We start from the raw sequence: 22,986 nt of genomic DNA on the forward strand, positions 1-22,986 counted from the left end.
GTAGACTTTGTTACAATTTATGAGATTTATCCCTGAGAGGCATTTTAAAGGGACAAAGGTCTATTTACTAGTCTTATTACTATACAGTCAAGATGGAAAAGAAACTCTTTAGAATTCAGCAAAAAGAATAGAAAAGATAGACACTCAAGTTTCCAAAGTGTACAAACATCTAATTAAAAGAATAAGTTCTGGGGATCTAATGTATATCATGGACTATAGTTAATCACACTGTATTATATACTTGAAAGTTACTATGAGCAGATATTAAATGCTCTCACCACAAAAAAGAAACAGGAATTATGTGAAGTGATGGAGGTGTTAACTAACCGTACTGTGGGAATCATTTCACAATATATTAGTATATCAAATCATCACATTGTACACCTTAAACTTACACAATATTATATGTTAATTATATCTCAAAAAAGCTGGAAAAAAAAAGGAAAATCATTTCTTTGAAATGACAAAAAAAGATGTCCAGTTCCCTTAGCAAGAGCTTATTTAAGGCTTATACAAAGAGTTTATCCAAAGCCCTCAGGTGTGCCGATTTTCTTCTTAGAAACCAGCTAAGCCTCTGAAATGGATCAGCGTGCTTTCGACACTCAATTGCCTTCTCCAGACGCCACCCTTTAAGCACAGGTGCTAAGTGGAGGGTCTTTCTGAGCCTCACTCGCCCTCCGACAGGAACTTGGCAATCCAGGCGGTTCTTAGAATTGACTGCTCTGTGGGATTCATGAGGAGTTATTTACAAAGCTTCTGTTGTTCAGGTCAAACAACCCAAACTCTCAACACAGAGGTGGGAGTGGGAGGGAGAGAATAGGAGCTTGAGCTGAAGTGACTGTCTTGCTTGAGAAAGTAAGAAAGTTTTTTCTTGGTTTCCGTAAATACACATTAAAAAACTTCATATACCTTGAATAACTGCAAACAATGATTTTTGGACTCCCTCAGGAGTAAACATGAGTGATGTAAAAGTTTATAATTCATATTTTCCAATATAACATAAACATATTTCTTCAATCAAGTGGTTTTCTTTTTCTTCTATAAAAGGATAACAGGAGGTGAATATTCTGTCATTTCCTCTTACAGTATAGTCTTGCTTCTCTAGACTTTTAAAAGAAATATCATAACTTTTTTACTTTTGACTTTTAGAAATTCTAATGTAGTTGAGAAAGGAAACTTAAGGCATCCGATTTAGTGTCCTTTGATATTAAGGAGGAATCTCTGAAATATGTTTTGGTTTTGATTTCTATAGTTGAGTACTTAAGTTATTCTAGTAAATAAATCACCAACTTGGTAAGTTTACTACTACAAATCAAGTTATATAATTATGCAGATAAATTATATATAGCAAAGTAATCAACAAAACATGCTACCACATTGTCTAGTCAACCTAACATGTTGTGGATAAATATGAGCAAACATTTCTAAAACCACTAGATGGCGTTCATTCACTGCAATTTTGGCCAAATACAGCTTTTCAAGGCTTTATCAAGATATGCAGGGTTAGGGAGAAAGCAAATGTTATCCATTATTTGATGATATTTTCCTATCACTTAATGCAATGACAAAGGTCAATTTTATCTTTGCCTGTCTGTTTCAAACCAATCAACAAATATTTATTGAAAGATTTATTCAAGGCTTCTTCCTTTATCAAGAGAGTTGAAAATCATCTTCACTGTGACGATAATGTATTTATATCTAGAAGAAAATATGCTATAGAGAGTATACCACCTAATTCTCTTTTATTTACTCACTTTAATAATGCGTGTTGCTATTCTCATGTAGCTATTTTTCTAAAGGTTAGAAAAAGCACATAGTCACAAATATTAAAATTTTCTAATATTTTAGATGGCATTAATCTTCAGAATTAATGTTTATGAAAATAGGAGGGCAAGAGCTCTTGATAATTCATTAGAAAGGTCCTTTCTATTATATGTCATAAACATGTGTGAGAAATAGTGCTCTTTTTGCGGTGTGTATGAGGAAGATTGGCCCTGAGCTAACCTTTGTTGCCAATCTTCCTCTTTTTGCTTGAAAAAGATTGTCTTTGAGCTAACATCTGTGCCAATATTCCTCTATTTTATATGGGATGACTCCATAGCGAGCGTGGCTTGACAAGCGGTGCTAAGTTCGTGCCCGGGATCTGAACCTGCGAACCCTCATCTGCTGAAACAGAGCATGCGAACTCAACCACAACACCACCAGGCTGACCCTGAGAAACAGTACTTTTAATTGCATTGAGACCTAAGAACCAAAATGGCTTTTGGTGATAGAGGATTATAATTTAGTCTTGGAGATAAATCATGGAATGAATCTCCCCAACTCCACACTTCAGACTAAATGGTTGGAAGAAGATATTGATGGGGACAAGTAAATCAAAGGTCAACTTTTTTTGTAGAAGGTCTAGATTAATAATAATATAAAATCCAGGACTTACCTGTTCTAATATGTTTTGAAGCCTCTCTATCTCACAGTCTATCACAAATTTCTTCTCTTGTCTTCTATCGAGTTCTTCTAGAAGTTGCCTATAGCTGACATCATTAAAATTTTCCACACATATAGCGCTGACATGCCAACCATTTTGTCCTGCTTTTTCCATAATAGCTTGAAGTATCGAGTATCCTATTGGGGAAAAAAAATCCAGAAGGGTTACTAAAAACATGCTTTACTCCTTTTTAATAACTTATGCAGGCATTGAGTCTCCATCAACATTTTTATGTTCCAAAATATACAATGAATGCTTAGAAATTTAAAAATCTGAGTGGTTATTTCTGAATCATTTGTTCTTGCTTTATTTACTTACGGCAACATCCCTTAAATATGGCTTGAATGAAGTAGCAACATCATACTGTGAGCAAGCTCTCAAAATCTCTCTGCTGGAGGTTATTACACTGCTCTAGACACATTTTTGATGAGATAAACAAAAACCAAATCCAGCACCACCTGTAGTCAATAACAATTTCATAAACTCCTTTCGTTATTTTACTCACTAGCAAGAATTAATTTTAAACAACTGTTTTGACTCTCTCCTTGAGCAAGGCAGTAACGTCATTTTTGGCTTCAACCATGGAAGAGAAGATGTAAAAGAAACAGAATAACGGTATTTATCGAGGACCCATTAGTGTAAATGGAGAAGGTGTTGTTTAACTTTTCCTCTCTTGATAGGATTGGCGGTGAATTGAATGACCACTAGGTGAAGCACTGGGCACTCAAACTCATAATCTGGTAGAGGAGACAGACATTTAAATAAACAAATGCAACTTAGCTCTAAAAAGTGTAATGGGAGCTGTACTCAAGGTGAAGTGTTGGCCCAAGGGAAGGTTTGGTTAAATCTGCCTGGATGGGACAAGGAAAAACACCGCGGAGGAAAAACAACTTGAACTGGATCTTGAAGGTTGAGAAAGTGCATCCAAGATTGCTGAAGACGGAGGGGTGTTTATTAGACGGAAACAGCTTTCCAGGAAGAATGGGATGGTTTCTACCCTGTTCTTGGTTCAGATCGCTCTGCTTGTGGAAGGGAAGTCACAGATCTTAGTATCTGGTTTAAGGAAGAAGGGGCAAATTCATGAACCCAGCACTTGGAGTATTTCTTCATGTCAACATTTTCTTGAAGTCTTACTTTTTCCAGCTCTCAGCTTTGAATTGGTATATGAGAGAAAGGGAAAGAGTCTTTGAATCTATAAGTTGCCTGTAAACAAGGATTGGTTAGGATCAAAGCCCATCAGCCAATTACTTTTTCCCCTTGTGGCTTAGCATAAAAAATAAGTTAGTCCTCTTTAAGAAGGTCTAACACTTATTTGAGCTCATTCTATACCAGCTGCCTATGGTTTCTCCCCTCCCTGGGTCTCTGGAATTAGAGTAGAGAGCTGGGTGGATTAAAAGTGAAGACTTAAAATGAATACACTGCGTTTGCAAGATAAGAGCACATTTATTCCGTTTTCTGATTGCTATTTGAGTCCCTCAGATTCAAGAATTTTGATTTTTAGGTATGTTTTCTGCAAGTCAGAGTTTCAAACATAATGGATACTCAGTTATTATCAACAGATGGAACTGATGATGAGATCATATTTGAAATATAAATTACCTGATATCCTGCCAAATGAAATACTGTGGCAGTCAGGATTCATTTTTATTTAAACAAAAAAAATTCCCCAAAGAGGAAAAAAAGAGGGCATGTTAATTACTATATAATTATTCTGGTATATCTATTGCTCCATTTAGTCTTTCCTTTTGTAATGTTTGCCTGTAATTATCTTTTCAAATCTTACCTAGTTCCCTCCACCCGCTCCAATCCCAGTACTCTTTCCCCGGTTTCCTGTTCGAAGCATATGTAACAGGACGGTCTGTGCCTTATCTTAATGCACGTGTTCACGCCTCGTTTGCTCTTTTACTGGGACTTGCCCTTTGATAGTAAGTGAGTCAATGTTCCTTTTATTCATTTTTGACACCTATGAACATGTTCTTTTTAAAAATACCAATTGACATTTGACTTTTCCTCGTTCACCTTTATTGTTATACCAAAATAATCCAAAGACTTTTTGTTTGGTTGATTTTTTTAGTGTTGTAAAAATGATAAATATTGGCCACACACATCGAAGTAGTCTTCCTGCTTCCTGGGATCAATTCACAGCTTGGCATGGTTCTTTAGATATTACCTTTTTTTTTTTTGGTATCATGTGGTTATCAGGCTTCATGTCAGTACTCAGCATCCAGGTGGTTATTTTCCTGTCTACAGGACTTTTACATAATATAGAGCTATGCATCTTCTGTTACAATTTATATATGTTCCCAGTTGCATGACAGATGTTGAAAGATTCATGCTTTCAAAATTACTATGCACACAAAATTATAATTCAAGTTCAACATTTCATTATCTGATTTTTCAGTCTTACACAGGACACGAATTGAAATAAGACAAAAGCACAGGACACAATTTTTGTTAAATGGCAAAGAAAGTTGGCTGCCTGAAAAAACCATTAATCATCGTCAGAAATAAACGGCATCTTTTTAATGCAGTGCAAAGGACATGCAGGTAGAGTTCCAGAGCCTGGTTGGAAAACTGGATTCTTTTCTCAGCTATGTTTGATTTTGGTATGCTCTTATTCATTGCTACTCAGATATGTGTATCTTATTTATTTGTCAAGTTAGTTGACAGCATATTGTAACTCGGAGAAAATACCACTGTTGAATCTATGATTATGTAACTCAGTTGTTATATAAACTAGAAAGTCACAAGTCAAGTCATACTAATTCTACATCTGGCTGTGATTTGTATCTTCTAGTTATTAGAAAATCTGCAGTGCAACATTGCTGGCCAGAAAATGAACACTGCAGGTTTAGGTGAAAATCACAAGACTAATGGAGAATCCAGTATCGTAAAGGATCTTTTCAATCTTGCTTCTCCTTTAAAGAGCTGGCTGGCATTTTAATTCAATATAATTTATTGAAAACCTCCTACATCCAAGATTCTTTAAGGTGTGCCAAGATAAACAAAGACATGATTCTTGTCTCTACAAGGAATTAAGGATGTAACCAAACTGATACTTAGGTAACTTGCAATTATACAAATTATATGGTATTGTATAAATAGCTCCAAAAGAACAAAAATAATTCTACTAGAATAGCAGTGAGAGGATACCATGGACAAGATGTCATTACTGGGTTACAGTAAGTAATTAAAGACTTTTTCACAGTTATTGAAGAACAGTATCAATTACACATACAATTTTTTAAAAATGTTATGTCATGTAACGATATTATCAATTATGCTAAATAGAATCATAGTGTTGTATGCAGTCTTGAGCTACTGCATCCTTACACATCAACACTTTTTATATCATTCACGGATATTGACCTATTTTGGATGAGTAGTACCATCCAGACATGTGGCTGCTAGCAACACAAGCTGAGCTTATTTATCTGATGTCCTCTTTTGCAAGAGTTACTTGGTTCAACTTTCTGTACACAGAGGAGCAGGAGGAAAATCAGGAGAAATTTATGTCAGGATGGAAAGAATTTCAAAACGAAGGGAGGTATCCATACGGTGTAGAAAACCTTCACTTAGATAAGGACAGAAAAGTGCCCATAATATTTTTGTTTTTTGTGAGGAAGATTGGCCCTGAGCTAACATCTGTTGCCAATCTTCCCCTTTTTGCTTGAGGAAGATTGTCACTGAGCTAATATCTGTGGCAATCTTCTTCTTTTTTATGTGGGATGCTGCCACACCATGACTTGACGAGCAGTGCTAGATCCACACCCAAGATCCGAACCCATGAACCCCAGGATGCTGAAGTGGTATGCGTGAACTTAACCACTATGCCACCGACAGGCCCCCCATAAAGCTTTTCAATTAGAAGGTCATTGATGCACTCAACAGGAGAAGCATCCATGGAATGTTGGGTATAGAAGTCATATTTATTGTTCCTTCTTTCTCTCTCTTTTCTTTTTTTTGCTGAGGAATATTTGCCCTGAGCTAACATCCACTACCAATCTTCCTCTTTCTGTATGTGAGCCACCACAGCACTGGCACTGACAGATGAGTAGTGTAGGGCTGTGCTGCCCAGGAACTGAACCCAGGCCACTGAAGTGGAGCACACCGGACTTAACCACTAGGCCACTGGGGCTGGGCCATAGAAGTCATGTTTTAGAGGAACAAGAAATTGAGATGAAGTAAGAACCTAGAAATTATCAAGGAATGTCATCAGGATCATGAAGTAATGGGATGAAAGGTATACCATTATGATGACTACGGGATAGAGAAACATCTAGGTCAGGGAAATTGGTTTGGGAAGGAGAGATTGGATCTGTTTCATGGGGAGCTGTTGAACTTAAAAAGGAGGAGTGACAAAGGGAGAGAGCAGCAGCCTGTACTTACTCAAATTAAAGCCTCTCTCATTAATCTTGTGAACTGCTACGCAGGTACCCCCACTACTACACCATTGATTTCTCTGGTCTGGCACAACTACTGGCATCTGAAACGAGTGCATTTGAAGTGAAAAGTGTGTATGTCTGGAAGTTTACTTCATGCTGTGTATTAACCTCAGGCAGACAGAGGAATCGGATTCTGTAATCCTCACCGCATTTAGTACCACCATGCTGGAGCTGTAGAGCAGATTTAGTAATCATTTAGTTTGGACTCTTTCCAAAGCAGCTTAGATACTGAAATAATGTGTTCAAAGGCTTCAGTTTGGATTCTCAGGTCTCAGCATGCAGAGTGGCCAGTATTGCAGCTGGTATTGGCAATAAGAATATTATAATAATATATTAGTCTTAATATATATACTATACATAAACACATATATATAGTATTAATATATATAATTAATAATATAATAATAATATAAAAGATAAAATTATCTGCAGCTGTGATTATAGCATGCATTTATGCCATAGTTCAAGAAGCGCATAGGGAAAATAAGTAAAGTTCTTCCACCATATGCAGTTTGAAGCCGTACATGTGAACCTGAGGGAAGATGGAATGTCTTGGGTTTTCCCTTTTCTACAGTCAAGAGTAAAAAGAGAAAATCCATCTTCAAAGATGGTCATTCTGGGTCCTAGATTTTCCCTAAGGCCTCTTGTATTTTCTGACAGTAACATTTATTGTCTCCCATCCCTACATTGCATTGTTCAGATGGCATCTTATAGGGAAATCTGAATCCTTAAATCTATAAAATTTTCTGTCAGTTGTGACTGAACTTAACCCTGATTAATATAAGCATACAGCAAGTATTGCCAATCATTTGCCACAGAGCCAAGATACTAAACACTTCCTCTCAGGAATGCCCTAACACTGCTTTGTCTTATTTCTCTTGGGCTTTTCTAGAACCAGGCCACTGGAGAATTTTATTTTAGTACAAAGAATGGTTGGGCTCTTTAATCCCTAAATTCACTTGTTTATAAGGCAACTAAATTGATCTTTGTAGACAGAAAGTCCACGACACTTCCTTACATGAAGCCTTCAGTGTTTTCTTACGCTTTTAAGATACATACCAAAATCTGGTCACAGGTGTCCTCTCCCTCTCTTTCAGCCTCACTTTGTACTACAATCCTCCTTGCTTTCTACCCTTTGGCAGCACTGGCCTTCTCAGGTGTTCTAGCAAGTACCATGCATCTCTTTAAAAGATTATTTCCTTCCACTTTCACCTTCTATTCATTTTTCAGATCTCATCTCAGACATGACTTATTCCAGGACTAGATCACTTCCCCCTCATATAAGCTCTTATCACTTTCTGTACATTTATTTTAGAAATTTTTTAACCAGTTTCTAACTATATATTTAAGTGACGATGTGATTAGTGTATCTGCCCCCCCCCCCCCCCCACTATACTGTAGGCTTCATGAAGGTAGGGACTACTTCTATGCTCAGTACCTAGTCTACCAGGCACTCAGTAGATGCTCAGCACAGAACTGTTTGAATGTGTGAACAAATCAATGAGAAATTCATAGGGAGGAATCAGGATGTTAAAAGGCTCAGAGGTAATAAGGAGCATGGCAGCTCACATTCAGGAACTTCAAATACTTTAGTTTATCTTGTGCATTTGGAAGAACAAGGGGTGTGTGTGGAGAATTAGTGTGGACTCTAGGAAGAGCTTCAAAGACTGGAGAGGTCAGCAGGCGAGGGACATATCACAGGAGCCTTCTCTATTGTATTACAAACTTTGGTCTTTATTCTGCCGGGGTTTTAAGAAGAGAGTGATAAGACTGAATTTATTTTAGAAGGATAATTTAGCTGAGGTGGGGAAAATACATAGATGAAAGTAACACAAGAAACAGGAAAACCAGTTAGGAGGCCATATTGAGGTAATCCAGGTGAGAGATAATAGAGAAAGGAGAGTAGATTCTAGATTAAGGAGGCAGAATAAATCAATTTATTGACTGAAGAAACATAAGGGATAAAGAGAATGAGGATTTAGCATAACCATCATCTGTTCTACTGGTGGTCATTTTATTTCTGTTTTCAGAAGGAACTCTTAGATCTTTTTTTTTGAAGAAGATTAGACCTGAGTTAACACCTGCTGCCGATCCTCCTCTTTCTGTTGAGGAAGACTGGCCCTGAGCTAACATCTGTGCCCATCTTCCTCTACTTCATATGCGGAATGCCTGCCACAGCATGGCTTGATAAGCGGTGCCTAGGTCCACACCTGGGATCTGAACTGGCGAACCCCAGGCCGCCAAAGCAGAATGAGAGAACTTGACCACTGTGCCACCAGCTGGCCCCTCTTAGGTCTTTTTTGATCTCCCAGAGAAGCATGTTTTTCTCTTTGGATTTCAGGTGTTGATTGACTTGTGATAATGCAGTGCTTTCAGCCACCTCCTGCATCACCCGAAGCAGTATGTTAAATTCTGACCCAGGTTTAAGAAATCTGTTTTTCTCCCTCGTTACAGACATCAAATTTTCTAGAGACCATGTCTGTAGAGTCTGAATATTCCCTGAGAATAAACTGGATATCTTTTAAGTTTGCCTTTAGCTATTTTTTTAATCTCCTCAGCACTATGGGTATTTATCAATATATATTTATTTTTTAATTATTTTACTCTTATCATTTTTTCTTTTTTGGTTAGGAAGATTCGACCTGAGCTAACATCTGTTGCCAATCCTCCTCCTTTTTCTTTTGCTTGAGAAACATTAGCCCTGAGCTAACATCTGTGCCAATCTTCCTCTACTTTGTATGTGGGATGCCTCCACAGCATGGCTGATGAGTGGAGTAGGTCCACACCTGGGATCCAAATCTGCAAACTGGGGCCACTGAAGCAGAGCGTGTGGAAATTTAACCACTCAGCCATGGGGCCAGACCCCTTATCAATATCTTTTTATAATATTATTATAAAAGGCAAACTCTTTTTATGCAAAGAAGCCATTCTTGAAAAATTTGCATAGCTTTAGATTCAAATAACTAAAGACTAATTTCCTAATTAGAATAAACGTCTAGCATAATTTCTATACAGTTATTATTTTGCTCACAAGTTGAGATTTTATCTATTTTTTGCATCATACTATCTAAAAATTCATAATTTTGATTTTATCTATTTTTTGTATCACACTATATAAATTTCACAATTCAAACTTGCATAAAATGCCACCATTGTATCTTCCTAACGTGATTAAATTATAGATTTGTGAATTAGCAGGCACAAGACTAATGTTTGTCTCATATTAAGCATTCAAATTACTTAAGACCTAATTTTGCATGTTAAACGTATTCAATATGCCAACACTTTGGGAAAACAAAGTATTGAGTTGAGAGGAGGGATAGACTCCTTCAGGGAGGACTTCACTGCAGGGAGAATGACACAGACTGTAGTGTGGTCCTTAGGGGATGGGGAGGGTTTGATGGGTGAAGACGGCGAAGAGGAAGGAATAACTGAAACATAAGGCAAAGGCAGAGAGGCAGGAAGTTCAAAGAATACTCAATAGATTATTAATAGTTAACAGACTAGTTTGCTGGAGTAGTGGATTCATAAACTATATTATGCTTATTATTTTACAATACAATTGGACCCCATAAGAGCCCTGTGAAGTAGGAATTATTATCCTCACCTTATAGGTGAAGAAACAGAGATAGAGATAGGTTATGTGATTTATATCAAATCATAACCCTAATAAGTGGTAGAGCTATGATTTGGACTCAGGCTTTCTATTCTCAAGTCTAAACACTTTCCCACCACACTTTAATGAGTGTGGAGATGCAGGAGATGAAATTAGAAAGGAAGGTTGAGGCTATGTTGCGAAGGCCTTTAAATAACAGTCATCATCAACCCTTCTCTTTCTTTCACAAACACATCTCATCTTTTAGCATAGTCTATCGGTGCTATCTTCAAAATATATCAAGAATCTGATCATTTCTCCCCATCTCCACCGCCACCATCCAGGTCCAAACCACCATCACCTCTCATGTGGATTATTGCAATGGTCTTACAGATGCCCTTGTTCTGCTTTTGCCTGCTTCAGACTATTTACAGCATGGGTACAAGCTAGCCAGGTCATATCACGCATAGCTCAAAACCCTCTCATTGCTTCCTTACAGTGGCCTGCACAGCCCCACATCTCTGACCTCCTCTACTGCTTTCTCACAAACATCACAGGCCACTGGCCTCTTTGCAGGCACAACAACCCTCCAGGTATGTTCCTGCCTCAGGCTTTTGCTCTGGAATGCTTTCCCCAAGATAAATGTGTGAGGCTCACTCTTTCACTTCCCTTAGGTCTTTGCCTCTTCAGTGAGGCCATCCTAGGCTACTTTATCCCTTGTCCTTAGATTTCCTACTTCCCTTCTCCGTGTTTTTTTCTCCCTAACACCAGCATCTAATGTACTACATATTTTATTCACTTATCTTGTTTATTGTCTATTTCCCCCACTAGAAGGTAAGCTCATGAAGGCAAGGCTTTTGTTTGTTCGCTGTGCTAGAAGAGTGCCTGGCATCTAAAAGGCAGTCAATAAGTGCTTTTGAATAAGTAAGTACTAAAAGTTCAAGTTTACTCCATTGGCAACAGGGAAACACTTGGGGCTTTGGAGCAGGGAAGAGACAGATTTCTAAAATCGGTTCCATCATATTAGCTTGATATGGTGGAAATGATGGATTCAAGTAGAAAGAGAGGGAAGAAAGAGAATTCAAATAGGAGGCTGTTAAAATTAATCCAGGTGTAATGCAATAACTCCTCCGATCTAGATTAATTCTGAAAAAAAAAAAAAACCCAGAAAGAAAGGAGAATGTCCATTGTTTGGTTTTCTCTATATTCTATACTTGGTCCCTCATTCTGTACTTATCTATGTAAGAGTCAGGAGATTTTTCATTGGATCAGGAAGAACCATATAAGATTGCCATTTCTCTTAGTCTAAAATATTCAAATTTCAGCAGTGTCTTATGATTCAAGCTAGAGCTTGGAATTAGCGAGATCTGAAAACTACTTAATTTATACATATAGACCCTGGAAGAATGTGGCAGGTAAATGCAAAAACTCCCAAACTGGGGCAGAGAGAGGTCTTGAGGTGCTGGTGCCAAGAGCCCTGGACATCTCAGCAAGTCCTCAGGGTATCCCTGGAAATGGCTCTAGAGTTTTCATTATCAGTCTTCATAGCAACCATCTTGAGTCATTAATAAAGGCTAAAATAAGCCTCAAAAAACTCAGAATTCAAGGAAGTGTGAAATCCATTTTAGAAAGTACTCTATTCTGCATGATAAAAACAGGAGTGCTTTTGGTTTGTAAAAACAAATCCTCAGCTAACGCTGAAGAGCTGGTTCATTGGTTGAAGATGCAAGATAGCCAATGCTCTACAGGGAATGAAAAGACCAATTAATTTATTCTAGCCTATGTTGAAGTCTGAGTCCAATAGAGCTCATTAATTAATCATGAAAGCCATCACTAACAACAAAACACACAGAAGTGTTCCACAACATATTAAATATCAGCCTGTAATATTCACATGCTGAACTGTGTACTGTAAATAATGTTAATTTGGATCTGGCTTTTATACACACTAGCCCAAACCATTCATTTTGGTTGATTTGGAAGTGATATTTTAAAATATTACTTTTGTCTTTTCTTTAGAAAAGGAGTAGCAGTAGATAATTTTCTCAGGATGATTCTGGTGAAAGGATTTGCATACAATTACCGAGACAATTTCTGTTCCTAGCAGGAACAAACACGGGATGAAGTAAGTATTCACCATATGATTAGCCTAATTTTTCTATCCCATTGAGGCAAGCTCAATTCCAAGAAGTAATTGTAAACTCACGTCAGCTACTGGGTGAGTGAATACATTTGATTACTCACTATTAAATTTATTTCATGGGGAAATGACACTGAGGTGATCATCTAAATAAAGAGTGTTTTCTGGGACAGCATGCCAGGTGACAAATGACGGGTTCAGTGGTAGACTCACCTTTCAGCTGCAAAAATTGTGTTTCTCATTTCAATTATATGGTTCTGGGCAAATTATTTGAATTCCTTAATCGTCCACATTTGACTTCTATGCGATGAAGATGATTAATGTAGGATTCTATTAGTTCTAGTAATCTGCTCTATAGCTGTTAATAAAAATCATCTTCGTTCCCCATGGTAGAGTGAATGTAGAATGCTGTTGTCCATTTGAAGGAAGTACTCTGAATTCATGGCAGGTGAAGAAATTCCTCCCTACAACTCTGTACAAATGGGAGAATCACAATGTATAACTCAACGCCCCACACCCTCTCAAAAACTAAAACAAAACTTAACTCTTATTCTGGAATTCCATATTTGCTTATTGGCCATTTACCCAGTCTCTTTAGTCAGGAATCTAGGAGATACTCTCAGACTTGTCACTCTTCTCCACCCTCATCTCAAGTCAATCCTGATATTTCTTCTGAAGTATTATTTTTAAGATCTTCATAAGCAAGTCCATACTTACTCATTCTTTCATTTTTTCATTCAATGAATATTTATTGAGTGTCTACTTATACTAGGCCACTGCTCTAGGGGCTGCAGATACAGAAATAATGAAAACAGTAAAATGTGCCTACCTTCATGAAGCTTACACTCCAGTGGCTGAAGCAGGCAAGAAAGAAGTACACAAATACTTTTATAGTATAGTGATAGGAGGTGGTAAGTGCTATGAAGAATAATGAAGGAAGAATGAGACAGACACCTATCTGCACAGTAATGACAGCTCATCTCTCACTGAATTAATTAAATTATTTATCAAGTAAGCACTATATGCTACTTTTGAAAATGCTATGTATACAGGGAGTCACAGGTACTGATCTCAAGGATCTTGAATTATATTAATTGCAATTCCTAATTTACCCATCTAGTTCTCTTTAAATACAAGATAAGTTCTTATTCATTTTTGCTTCCTTAGGTTTTCTTTTACACAATGGAAAAAATAAGCTCAATGAGAGTTAGGTTGAATTGAATGGCAAGGGTAAAAATCCCTCCTTTTTCATATGGCCCCCTGCCCCTATTTGATCAAACCTAATAGTAATAAAGATAATAGTAAAAATAACTGGCAATTATTGAAGCCCTACTTAATCCCTAACAGACACTGTATTAAGTGTTTTACTGGCATGGTATTAGTTTTAGTATCTTCATTTTATATAAAGGAAACTGATGATAGAGTAGTTAAGTTCTTGGCCAAGATTACTTAGCTATTAATTGGTAGAGCCTCATTCTGTCCAACATTAAAGTCTGCCTTTTATTCTCCTCTATGATGTGGTTGGTCTATAATACGATGAACACTTAATTCCATTCTGTCTGGGTTAATTTTATTCCCGTATTAAGGATTCATTTTTGACCCAGAAGTATCCCTGACTATGAAGCATTCCTTGGTACCACGAGTATTTTCAAGGAGTGCTGTGACTTCTGCCATTCATGTTGGAGATATGCTTGCTGCTTTAACTCCAGGTTCACAGGGAAGTGAAGCCGCTTCCCCCCGCCACCCTCTCCCCAACAGTCTGTGGGGGATTTGGTCCAAATGTAACAACCACTAGAAAGATTACAATAATGAATACAGTTTCTTCCTTCACAATAGCCTGTGAATGCTGCTCCGTGGTTAAGTTTGGTTAATGATGTCGTCCCTAGCACTGCTCGGGACACAACCATCAACCGCCTTCTCTCTGAAAGGATATCAAATGTTAAATTGTAGAATTAGGTCAACTCCAGTGAAAAAATTTTTGAGTTACTACTTAGATCTATCTATATGCTTGCCCAAGTACTTCCCTTCTGGAAAGAGTCACAAAATCCTATAGAACTATTTCATAAATTCTATTTGAATCACAGTATGCAATGGCTTTTGCTGGTGCAAAGTTTAATGTAGAGGAGTTTTCTGAATAGGTATTAAGATAGTAAAACCAAAAAGTACTTGTATTTTTAATTAGAGTAAATTTGCCTGAAAATCATAATGGATATAGAAACTTTTGTCTACAACTTTATAATTGTAACAAATTTGAGCCAAGTTTGTGTTATCTGGATGGAAAGTCAAATCAAATTATTCATTTTTTCATCAAATATTTACAATGTGGCAATAAGCCAGTAAATTAGTGTCTGCTATGCTTTCCATAGTATCTATTACTACGTACCATTGACACCTTGATTGAAACTCAAAGTTTTCAAGGTTCATTTTGACGACACCAATAAGTCATTATCAAATTAGTTGTTAGTGAATTAAATTTTTATTTGTTTAGGTATTATAAAGCATTCCACACATTAATTAAGTTAGTATAAATTTTGTCATTATGTGTTTTATAAAACATAAAGTTTGCATTATGTTCTCTATTTTAATCTCCAAATGTTCCTTCCTTCAAGCCTCATAATGTTATTAGTGTAATTATAATACTTGAATTCAACTATTGTCTTTGTTCTAAGAAGGTTTTAGTGCTAGATGCTTGTGAAAATATGTTACAGTCCATTTCTGAAAATGTGCCTATTCGCAGATAGATACTTAAGAGTTAAATGAGTATCTGTATGGAATATTTCCCCAAACACTGCTAATGTCCTTAAACATCATCAGCTTTTCACGATGCCCCCTTCCATGTTTGATAATTCTAGCGATTTCTGAAAATTGACTGCCCTTAAGCACTATTTCAGTACAATCTGAAAAAAAGTTTTTTTGTTTTTTTACGAAATTGAAGAACTCTAGGTTCAATGAATTTTTATTTTTTCCCAGAGACTCACCTCTTTGTAGCTGTAGGGTTGTTTTGTATCCAGAAGACAGGATAAATTGGATTTCTGAATTTTGTTACGGAACGTCAGCTTTGCCATCTGTATATCTTTTACGTAAAGCATATAGACTCTTTCTGCAATTGGAAAGGCAGAGCTGATGCATTCGTACTGCCCTAACAAATCTAAGACCTCACTGATTCGTTGCAGCCTAAAGAGACTTTAGGGACAATGTAGACCAAATTCTTGAACTTGAGGAAATGAATACCAGCCCCCCTCCAAAAACAACTTACCAAGTTGTAAGTGCTAGGTATGGTAGAGACTAAAACAGGAGTCTCCTAACTCCTAAACTAGTATCCTTTCCAGTATATCACTGTCTCAGGTTCCTGTAAAAATTCCAGCTCAACGATTGCTATTAGAGGAAGGTGATCTAAAGAATATGATATTTACCAAGGGTCTAATTCTCAGGCATGAACCTTTATAGTGTATTTATTTCAGTGGACCTCAGAACCAGATGCTTTGCAAGGTAATAAAGAATCTTTTTTTTCATTGAGGTAACATTGGTCTATAATATTACGTAAATTTCAGGTGTGTATGATTATATTTTGACCTCTTTGTACACTACATCATGTTCATCACCAAAAGTCTAGCTTCCATTTGTCACCTTACAAATGTCCCTCTTTACCCGTTTCATTCTCCCTCCAACTCCTGTCCCCTCTGGTAACCACCAATCTGTTCTCTGTATCTAAGTGTTTGTTTATTGTTGTTTATCTTCCACATATGAGTGAAATCATACAGCATTTGTCTTTCTCTGTCTGACTTATTTTGCTTAACATAATACCCTCAAGGTCCATCCATGTTGTTACAAATGGCAAGATTTTGTCTCTTTTTTCTTTTGGCTGAGTGACATTCCATTGTGTGTATATATATATATATATATATGTGTGTATATATATATATATATATATATATATATATGTGTGTATATATATATATATATATATATATATATATGCAACAGCTTTTTTATCTGTTTGTCCATTAATGGGCACTTAGGTTGTTTTCAAATCTTGGCTATTGTAAATAATGCAGTAATGAACATAGGGGTACATATATCTTTTCGAATTAGTGTTTTCATGTTCTTTGGATAAACACTCAGAAGTGGAATAGCTGGATCATATAGTAGTTCTATTTTTAAGTTTTTGAAGAATCTCCATACTGTTTTCCATTGCGGCTGCACCAATTTACATTCCCACCTGCAATATACAAGAGTTCCCTTTTCTCCACATCCTCTCCAACAATTGTTATTTCTTGTCTCTTTAATAATAGCCATTCTGATGGGTATGAGGTGATATCTCATTGTGGTTCTGATTTGCATTTCCCTAATAGTGATGTTGAACATCTTTTCTTTTTTTTTTTTTTTTGAGGAAGATTAGCCCTGAGCCAACAGCTGCCAATCCTCCTCTTTTTGCTAAGGAAGACTGGCCCTGAGCAAACATCCGTGCCCATCGTCCTCCACTTTTTATATGTGGGATGCCTACCACAGCATGGCTTGCCAAGCAGTGCCGTGTCCACACCTGGGATCGGAACTGGTGAACCCTGGGCCACCAAAGCAGAACGTGTGCACTTAACCACTACACCACTGGGCCGGCCCCTGAGCATCTTTTCATGTGCCTGTGGACCATCTGTATATCTCCTTTGGAAAAATGTCTGTTCAGATTCATTGCCCATTTTTTAATCCAGTTTTTTTTGCTGTTGTTGTTGAGTTATATGAGTTCTTTACAGATTTTGGATATTAACCCTTTATTGAAAATATGATTTGCAAATATCTTCTCCTAATTGTTAAGTTGTCTTTACGTTTTGTTGATGGTTTCCTTTGCTGTGAAGAAGCTTTTTAGTTTGATGTAGTGCCATTTGTTTCTTTTTTCTTTTTTTCTTCTTGCCTGAGGAGACACATCCAAAAAGATATTGCCCAGACTGGTGTCAGAGAGTGTCCTGCCTATGTTTTTTTCTAGGAGTTTTGTGGTTTCAGGTCTTATATTCAAGTCTTTAATCCATTTTGAATTAATTTTTATGTACATTATAAGATAGTGGTCTACTTTCATTCTTTTATATGTGGCTGTCTAGTTTTCCCAACACCATTTATTGAAGAGACTTTCCTTTCTCCTCTGTACATTCTTGGCTCCTTGGTCAAAAACCAGCTGTCCATAGATGTGTGATTTTATTTCTGTGCTCTCAATTCTGTTTCACTGATTTGTGTGTCTGTTTCTCTGCCACTATCATGCTGTTTTGATTACTATAGCTTTGTAGTATACTTTAAAATCAGGGAGTGTGACATGTTCAGCTTTGTTCTTTTTTCTCAGGATTGCTTTGGCTACTCAGAGTGTTTTGTTGCCCCATATAAATTTTAGGATACTATTTCTGTGAAAAATGTCCTTGAGATTTTCGTAGGAATTGTGTTGAATCTGTAAGCTGCTTTAGGTAATATGGACTTTTTAATTCTTACAATCTATGAGCACAGAACATCTTTCCATTTCTTTGTGTATTCTTTGGTTACTTTCAACAATGTCTTAGAGTTTTCAGTGTATAGATCTTTCACTTCCTTGTTAAATTTATTCCTAGGTATTTTATTCTTTTTGTTGCAGTTGTAAATGGGATTATATTCTTGATTTCTCTTTCTGCTAGTTTGTTGTTAATGTATAGAAAAAATACAACTGATTTTTGTATGTTGATTTTGTACCCTGAAACTTTACTGTATTTGTTTATCATTTCTAATCATTTTAGAATTCTTTAGGGTTTTCTATATATGAAATCACATCATCCGCAAATAATGACAGTTTTATTTCTTCCTTTCCAATTTGGATCCCCTTTGTTTCTTTTTCTTTCCTAATTGCTCTGGCTGGGATTTCCAGTACTGTGTTGAATAAGACTGGCATATGTTGTGGTACTTTCCTTCTACACCAATTTTATTCAGAGTTTTTATCATAAATCGGTGCTGAATCTTGTCAAATGCTTTCTCTGCATCTATTGAGATGATCATGTGATTTTTATTCTTCACTGTGCTAATATGATGTGCCACATTGATTGATTTGTAGATGCTGAGCCACCCTTGTATCCTTGGAATAAATCCCACTTGATCATGGTGTATGATCCTTGTAATGTATTGTTGTATTCGATTTGCTAATATTTTGTTGAGGATTTTTATGTCTATGTTCATCAGCGATATTGGCCTATAATTTTCTTTCTTCATGTTATCCTTGTCTGGTTTTGGTATGACGGTAACGTTGGCCTAGTAAAATGAGTTAGGAAGAGTCCCGTCCTCTTCAATTTTTGGAAGAGTTTGAGAATCTTGATTGTTTGGTAGAATTTACCAGAGAAGCTGTCTGGTCCAGGACTTTTGTTTTTTGGGAGGTTTTTGATTACTGTTTCAAACTCCTTACTAGTGATCAGTCTATTCAGATTCTCCATTTTTTCTTAATTCAGTTTTGGGAGGTTGTATGATTCTAAGAATTTACCTATTTCTTTTAGGTTATCCAATTTGTTGGTGTATAACTTTTCAAAGTATTCTCTTATAATCCTTGGTGTTTCTGTGGTAGCCATTGTAATTTCTTCTCTTTCATTTTTGCCTTTATTTATTTAAGCCTCCGTTTTTCTTAGCAAGTCTAGTTAAAGTTTGCCAATTTTGCTTATCTTTTCAAAGAACCAGCTCTTAGTTTCATTGATCTTTTCTATTGTCTTTTTAGCCATTATTTTGTTTATTTTTGCTTTGATTTTTATTATTTCCTTCCTTCTACTGACTTTGGGCTTCATTTGTTCTTTTTCTGCTCCTTTAGTTGTAATGTTAGATTGTTTATTTGAAATTTTTCTTATTTCTTAAGGTAAGCCTGTATTACTGTAAACTTACCTCAGTACTGCTTTGCTGCATCCCATAGAATTTGGTAGGTTTTGGTAGGTTGTGTTTTTTCATTCATCTGCAGGTATTTTTTGATTCCTCCTTTGATTTTTTCACTGATCCAGTACTTATTAAGCAGCATGTTGTTTAGTTTCCACATACATGTGACTCTTCCAGCTTTCTTCTTGTAGTTGATTTCTAGTTTCGCATCATTGTGGCCAGAAAAGATGCTTAATATGATTTCAATCTTCTTAAATTTATTGAGACTTTTTTTGTTTCCCAACATATAGTATACCCTTGAGAATGTTCCATGTGCACTTCAGAAGAATATCTATCCTGCTATTTTGGATAGAATGTTCTATATATACCAATTAAGTCCATCTGGTCTAATGTTTCACTTAAGGCCTTTGTTCGCTTGTTGTCTTTCTCTCTGGATGATCTATCCATTGATGTAAGTGGGTTATTAAAGTCCCCTACTTTATTGTGTTGCTGTCAATTTCTCCATTTATGTCTGTTAATAATTACTTTACATGTTTTGGTGCTCCTATGTTAGGTGCATATATATTAATAAATTTTATGTTTTCTCGATGGATTGTCCCCTTTATCATTACATAATGTCCATCTTTGTCTTCTTTTATCCTTTTTGGCTTGAAGTCTATTTTGTCTGATCTAAGTATGGCTACACCTGCTTTACTTTGGTTGCTGCTTGCTTGGAGTATTGTCTTCCATCCCTTCTCTTTGAGCCTATGTTTGTCTTTAGAGTTAAGATGTGTTTCCTAGAGGAAGCATATTATTGAGTCTTGCTTTTTAATCCATCCAGCTACTCTATGTCTTTTGATTGGTGAATTCAATCCATTTACATTTAGGATGATTATTGATACATGAAGACTTAATACTGCCATTTTATCTTTTGTTTTCTGGTTGCTCTATATTTCCTTTATTTCCATTGTTTCTTTTTCTTTGTGTTTTTGTCAGCCATTTCAGTTTGGGGTTTTCTGTAATGTTTTTCTCAGTTGCCTTTTTTAAAATGTTTTGTGTCTCTGCTCTGAATTTTTGTTTTGTGGTTACAATGAGGCTCATATAAAAAAATCTCTTGAATAAGATAGTCTTTTTTCTGCAGATAGTATCTTACCTTCATTTGCCTATGCAGGTTCAATCCTTTTCCTCTTCCCCTTCTAAGTTTTTGTTGGTACAAATCATCCTTTTTTGTATTGTAAGTTCATTACCAAATTGAAGTTATTATAGTTATTTTTAGTGCTTTCTTACCTTTTAACTTTTATGTTGTAATTAGGTGTTTACTAAACTATTCTGAGATAGAGTTCCAATTTCCTGATTCTGTCTGCTTATTTATCACCTTGCTTAAAGCTCTGTATACCTTTGTCTTTTTGTTTCAGGTAGGAGAGCTCCTTTTAACATTTCTTGTAGTGCAACTCTAGTGGTGATGAACTCCCTCAGTTTTTTTTTTTTCAACATTTTGAATATATCACTACACTCCTTGCCTATAAAGTTTCTGTTGAGAAATATTCTGAGGGCCTAATGGGGGTTCCCTTATAGGTTATTGTTTTTTTCCCTGGCTGCCTTTAATATTCTTTCTTTGTCATTGACTTTTAACATTTTTTTTATCATCTGTTATAGAGGATGTCTTTTTGCTTTGAGATAATTGGGTGTTCTATTACTTTCATGGAGTTATATATCTAGTTCCATCCCCAAATTTGGGAAGGTCTCAGTTATTATTTCTTTAAATAAGCTCTCTGCTCCCTTCTCTCTTCTTCTGGGATGCCCATTATCCTCATGTTGCCCTTTCTAGTGGAGTTGGATAATTGTAGAATTTCTACATTTAAAATCAAAATTTTAGTTCTCTCTTTTCTACCTGCATCATTTCTATGTTTCTATCTTCAAGCTCACTAATTCTCTCTTCCATAAGGTCTGCTTTATTTCCAATGCTTTCTTCATCTCATTTATTGAGTTCCAGCTTCAGAATTTCTGTTTGGTTCTTTTTCAGACTTTCAATTTCTTTGGTAAAATATTCCTTCTGTTGGTTAATTTTATCCCTGAGCTCCTTGAACAAACTTTCTGAGTTTTCTGTAGCTCATTGAGTTTCTTAATGACAGCTATTTTGAATTCTCTATTAGTTAAATCACAATCTTCCATGACTGTATGTTTGGTTCCTAGAAGATTGTTATTTTCTTATTGTGACGTTGTGTTACTATGGCACTCTACTGGTGTATTTGCTGTAGCAAACACTTTACTTATTTAGGTATAGCTTTTTTTTTGATTCAGACTTTTCAACCACTTAGAGATTAGAAGCCTTTCTTTTGTTTTGCAGTAGGTGACACTATAGTGCTAGTTTTTTTTTCTGCTATGAAAGCTGCCTTTGGCTATATTTGAGATTCTGCATATTCCACCCTCTACCTCCTCTATCTGGAGTGTTGCCAGTAATCTCATTGTTGCCACCTGTGCCTCTGGTGGTCACCAATGTCTTACTGTTGTCAGTGTCACTGTGGTTGCTGGTTTTGCCACTTGTGGTACAGGGATGGCTGACCCCTCTGCTGCATCCAGGCTCGCCTGGGTCAGAAGTTCTGCCACCATTGGAAGAGTGGTGGGGAGAGGGAGGGTAGACACAGAGCTGGGTTTCTGGGGCACCACCTCTGTTGTTGCCTGTTTCTTTGTGGCTGCAAGTGCTGCTGTAGTTGGGATGTCTGAGTTGTGTGTGCTCCTCCACTCTGCTGCTACCAGGCTCTGAGCTATGGCTGGGGGCCCAGGATCATGTGGCTCCACCTCCATTGCTTCTTCACTCCCTGTTGCTGCAGGTGCCACTGTGATTGGCTTGCTGGAGTCACGAGGAGGCTGGGGGTAGTAGGCTCAGCCACTGTGGCCAGGGGATCCGGGCACCATCTCTGCTGTTCCCTTGTTTTGCCTCCTCTATGAGCTCCAATCTACCCACCTTTGTATGTACTGATGTGTGAATCTCTCTGATGTCCTGGTGTGATAGGCAGTGTAGCTTTGTTGGATTGTGGATGTTTTACTTGCTGTAGATTGAAGAGAAGAGACAAAGGGATCTTCTCACACTGCCATGATGATGACATCTCCCCCAATAAAGCATTCTTAATGTTCCTTGTGTAAGAAACAACTTTGTGATAAATTCCTTTTACAATGCAGAATGAGGAAAGAGTTTGCCTCTCCTAATCAATCCTGATCTAGATCCTCCTAATTTAGAACCTCTTGTAAGACAATAAGAATACAAATCTAGCTAATCATGTCTCCTGTTTTGCTTTGGATACAAGAAAGATAAGAATGAAGGCTAACGTCATGGTATATCTTTCCCTTATGAGTATAATTCTATTGTATAATGATACCACTTTTCATAGACTCTTGCACTAAATGCATGACAACTATTATTATGCTACCAAATGTAAGCTAATGATCAAAAGTAGCCCAGAGTAGAGAATGGGAAGGTGTGTTTGTG

General features: G+C 36.7%; 1 protein-coding gene across 7 annotated transcripts in view; it reads right to left on the reverse strand.

Moving 5' to 3' along the window:
• Window positions 1-22,986, reverse strand: part of GRIA4 (glutamate ionotropic receptor AMPA type subunit 4) — a 364,116-nt gene that overhangs the window by 105,761 nt on the left and 235,369 nt on the right. For all 7 annotated transcript variants that reach the window (XM_014851330.3, XM_014851333.3, XM_014851334.3 and 4 more), the window contains one exon: window positions 2,438-2,622. In XM_014851330.3, the coding sequence (XP_014706816.1) occupies window positions 2,438-2,622 (185 nt within the window). The remainder of the gene's footprint in view (window positions 1-2,437; window positions 2,623-22,986) is intronic.

This window comes from Equus asinus, chromosome 20 (assembly GCF_041296235.1).
Source record: "Equus asinus isolate D_3611 breed Donkey chromosome 20, EquAss-T2T_v2, whole genome shotgun sequence".
Classification (NCBI taxonomy): Eukaryota; Metazoa; Chordata; class Mammalia; order Perissodactyla; family Equidae; genus Equus; species Equus asinus.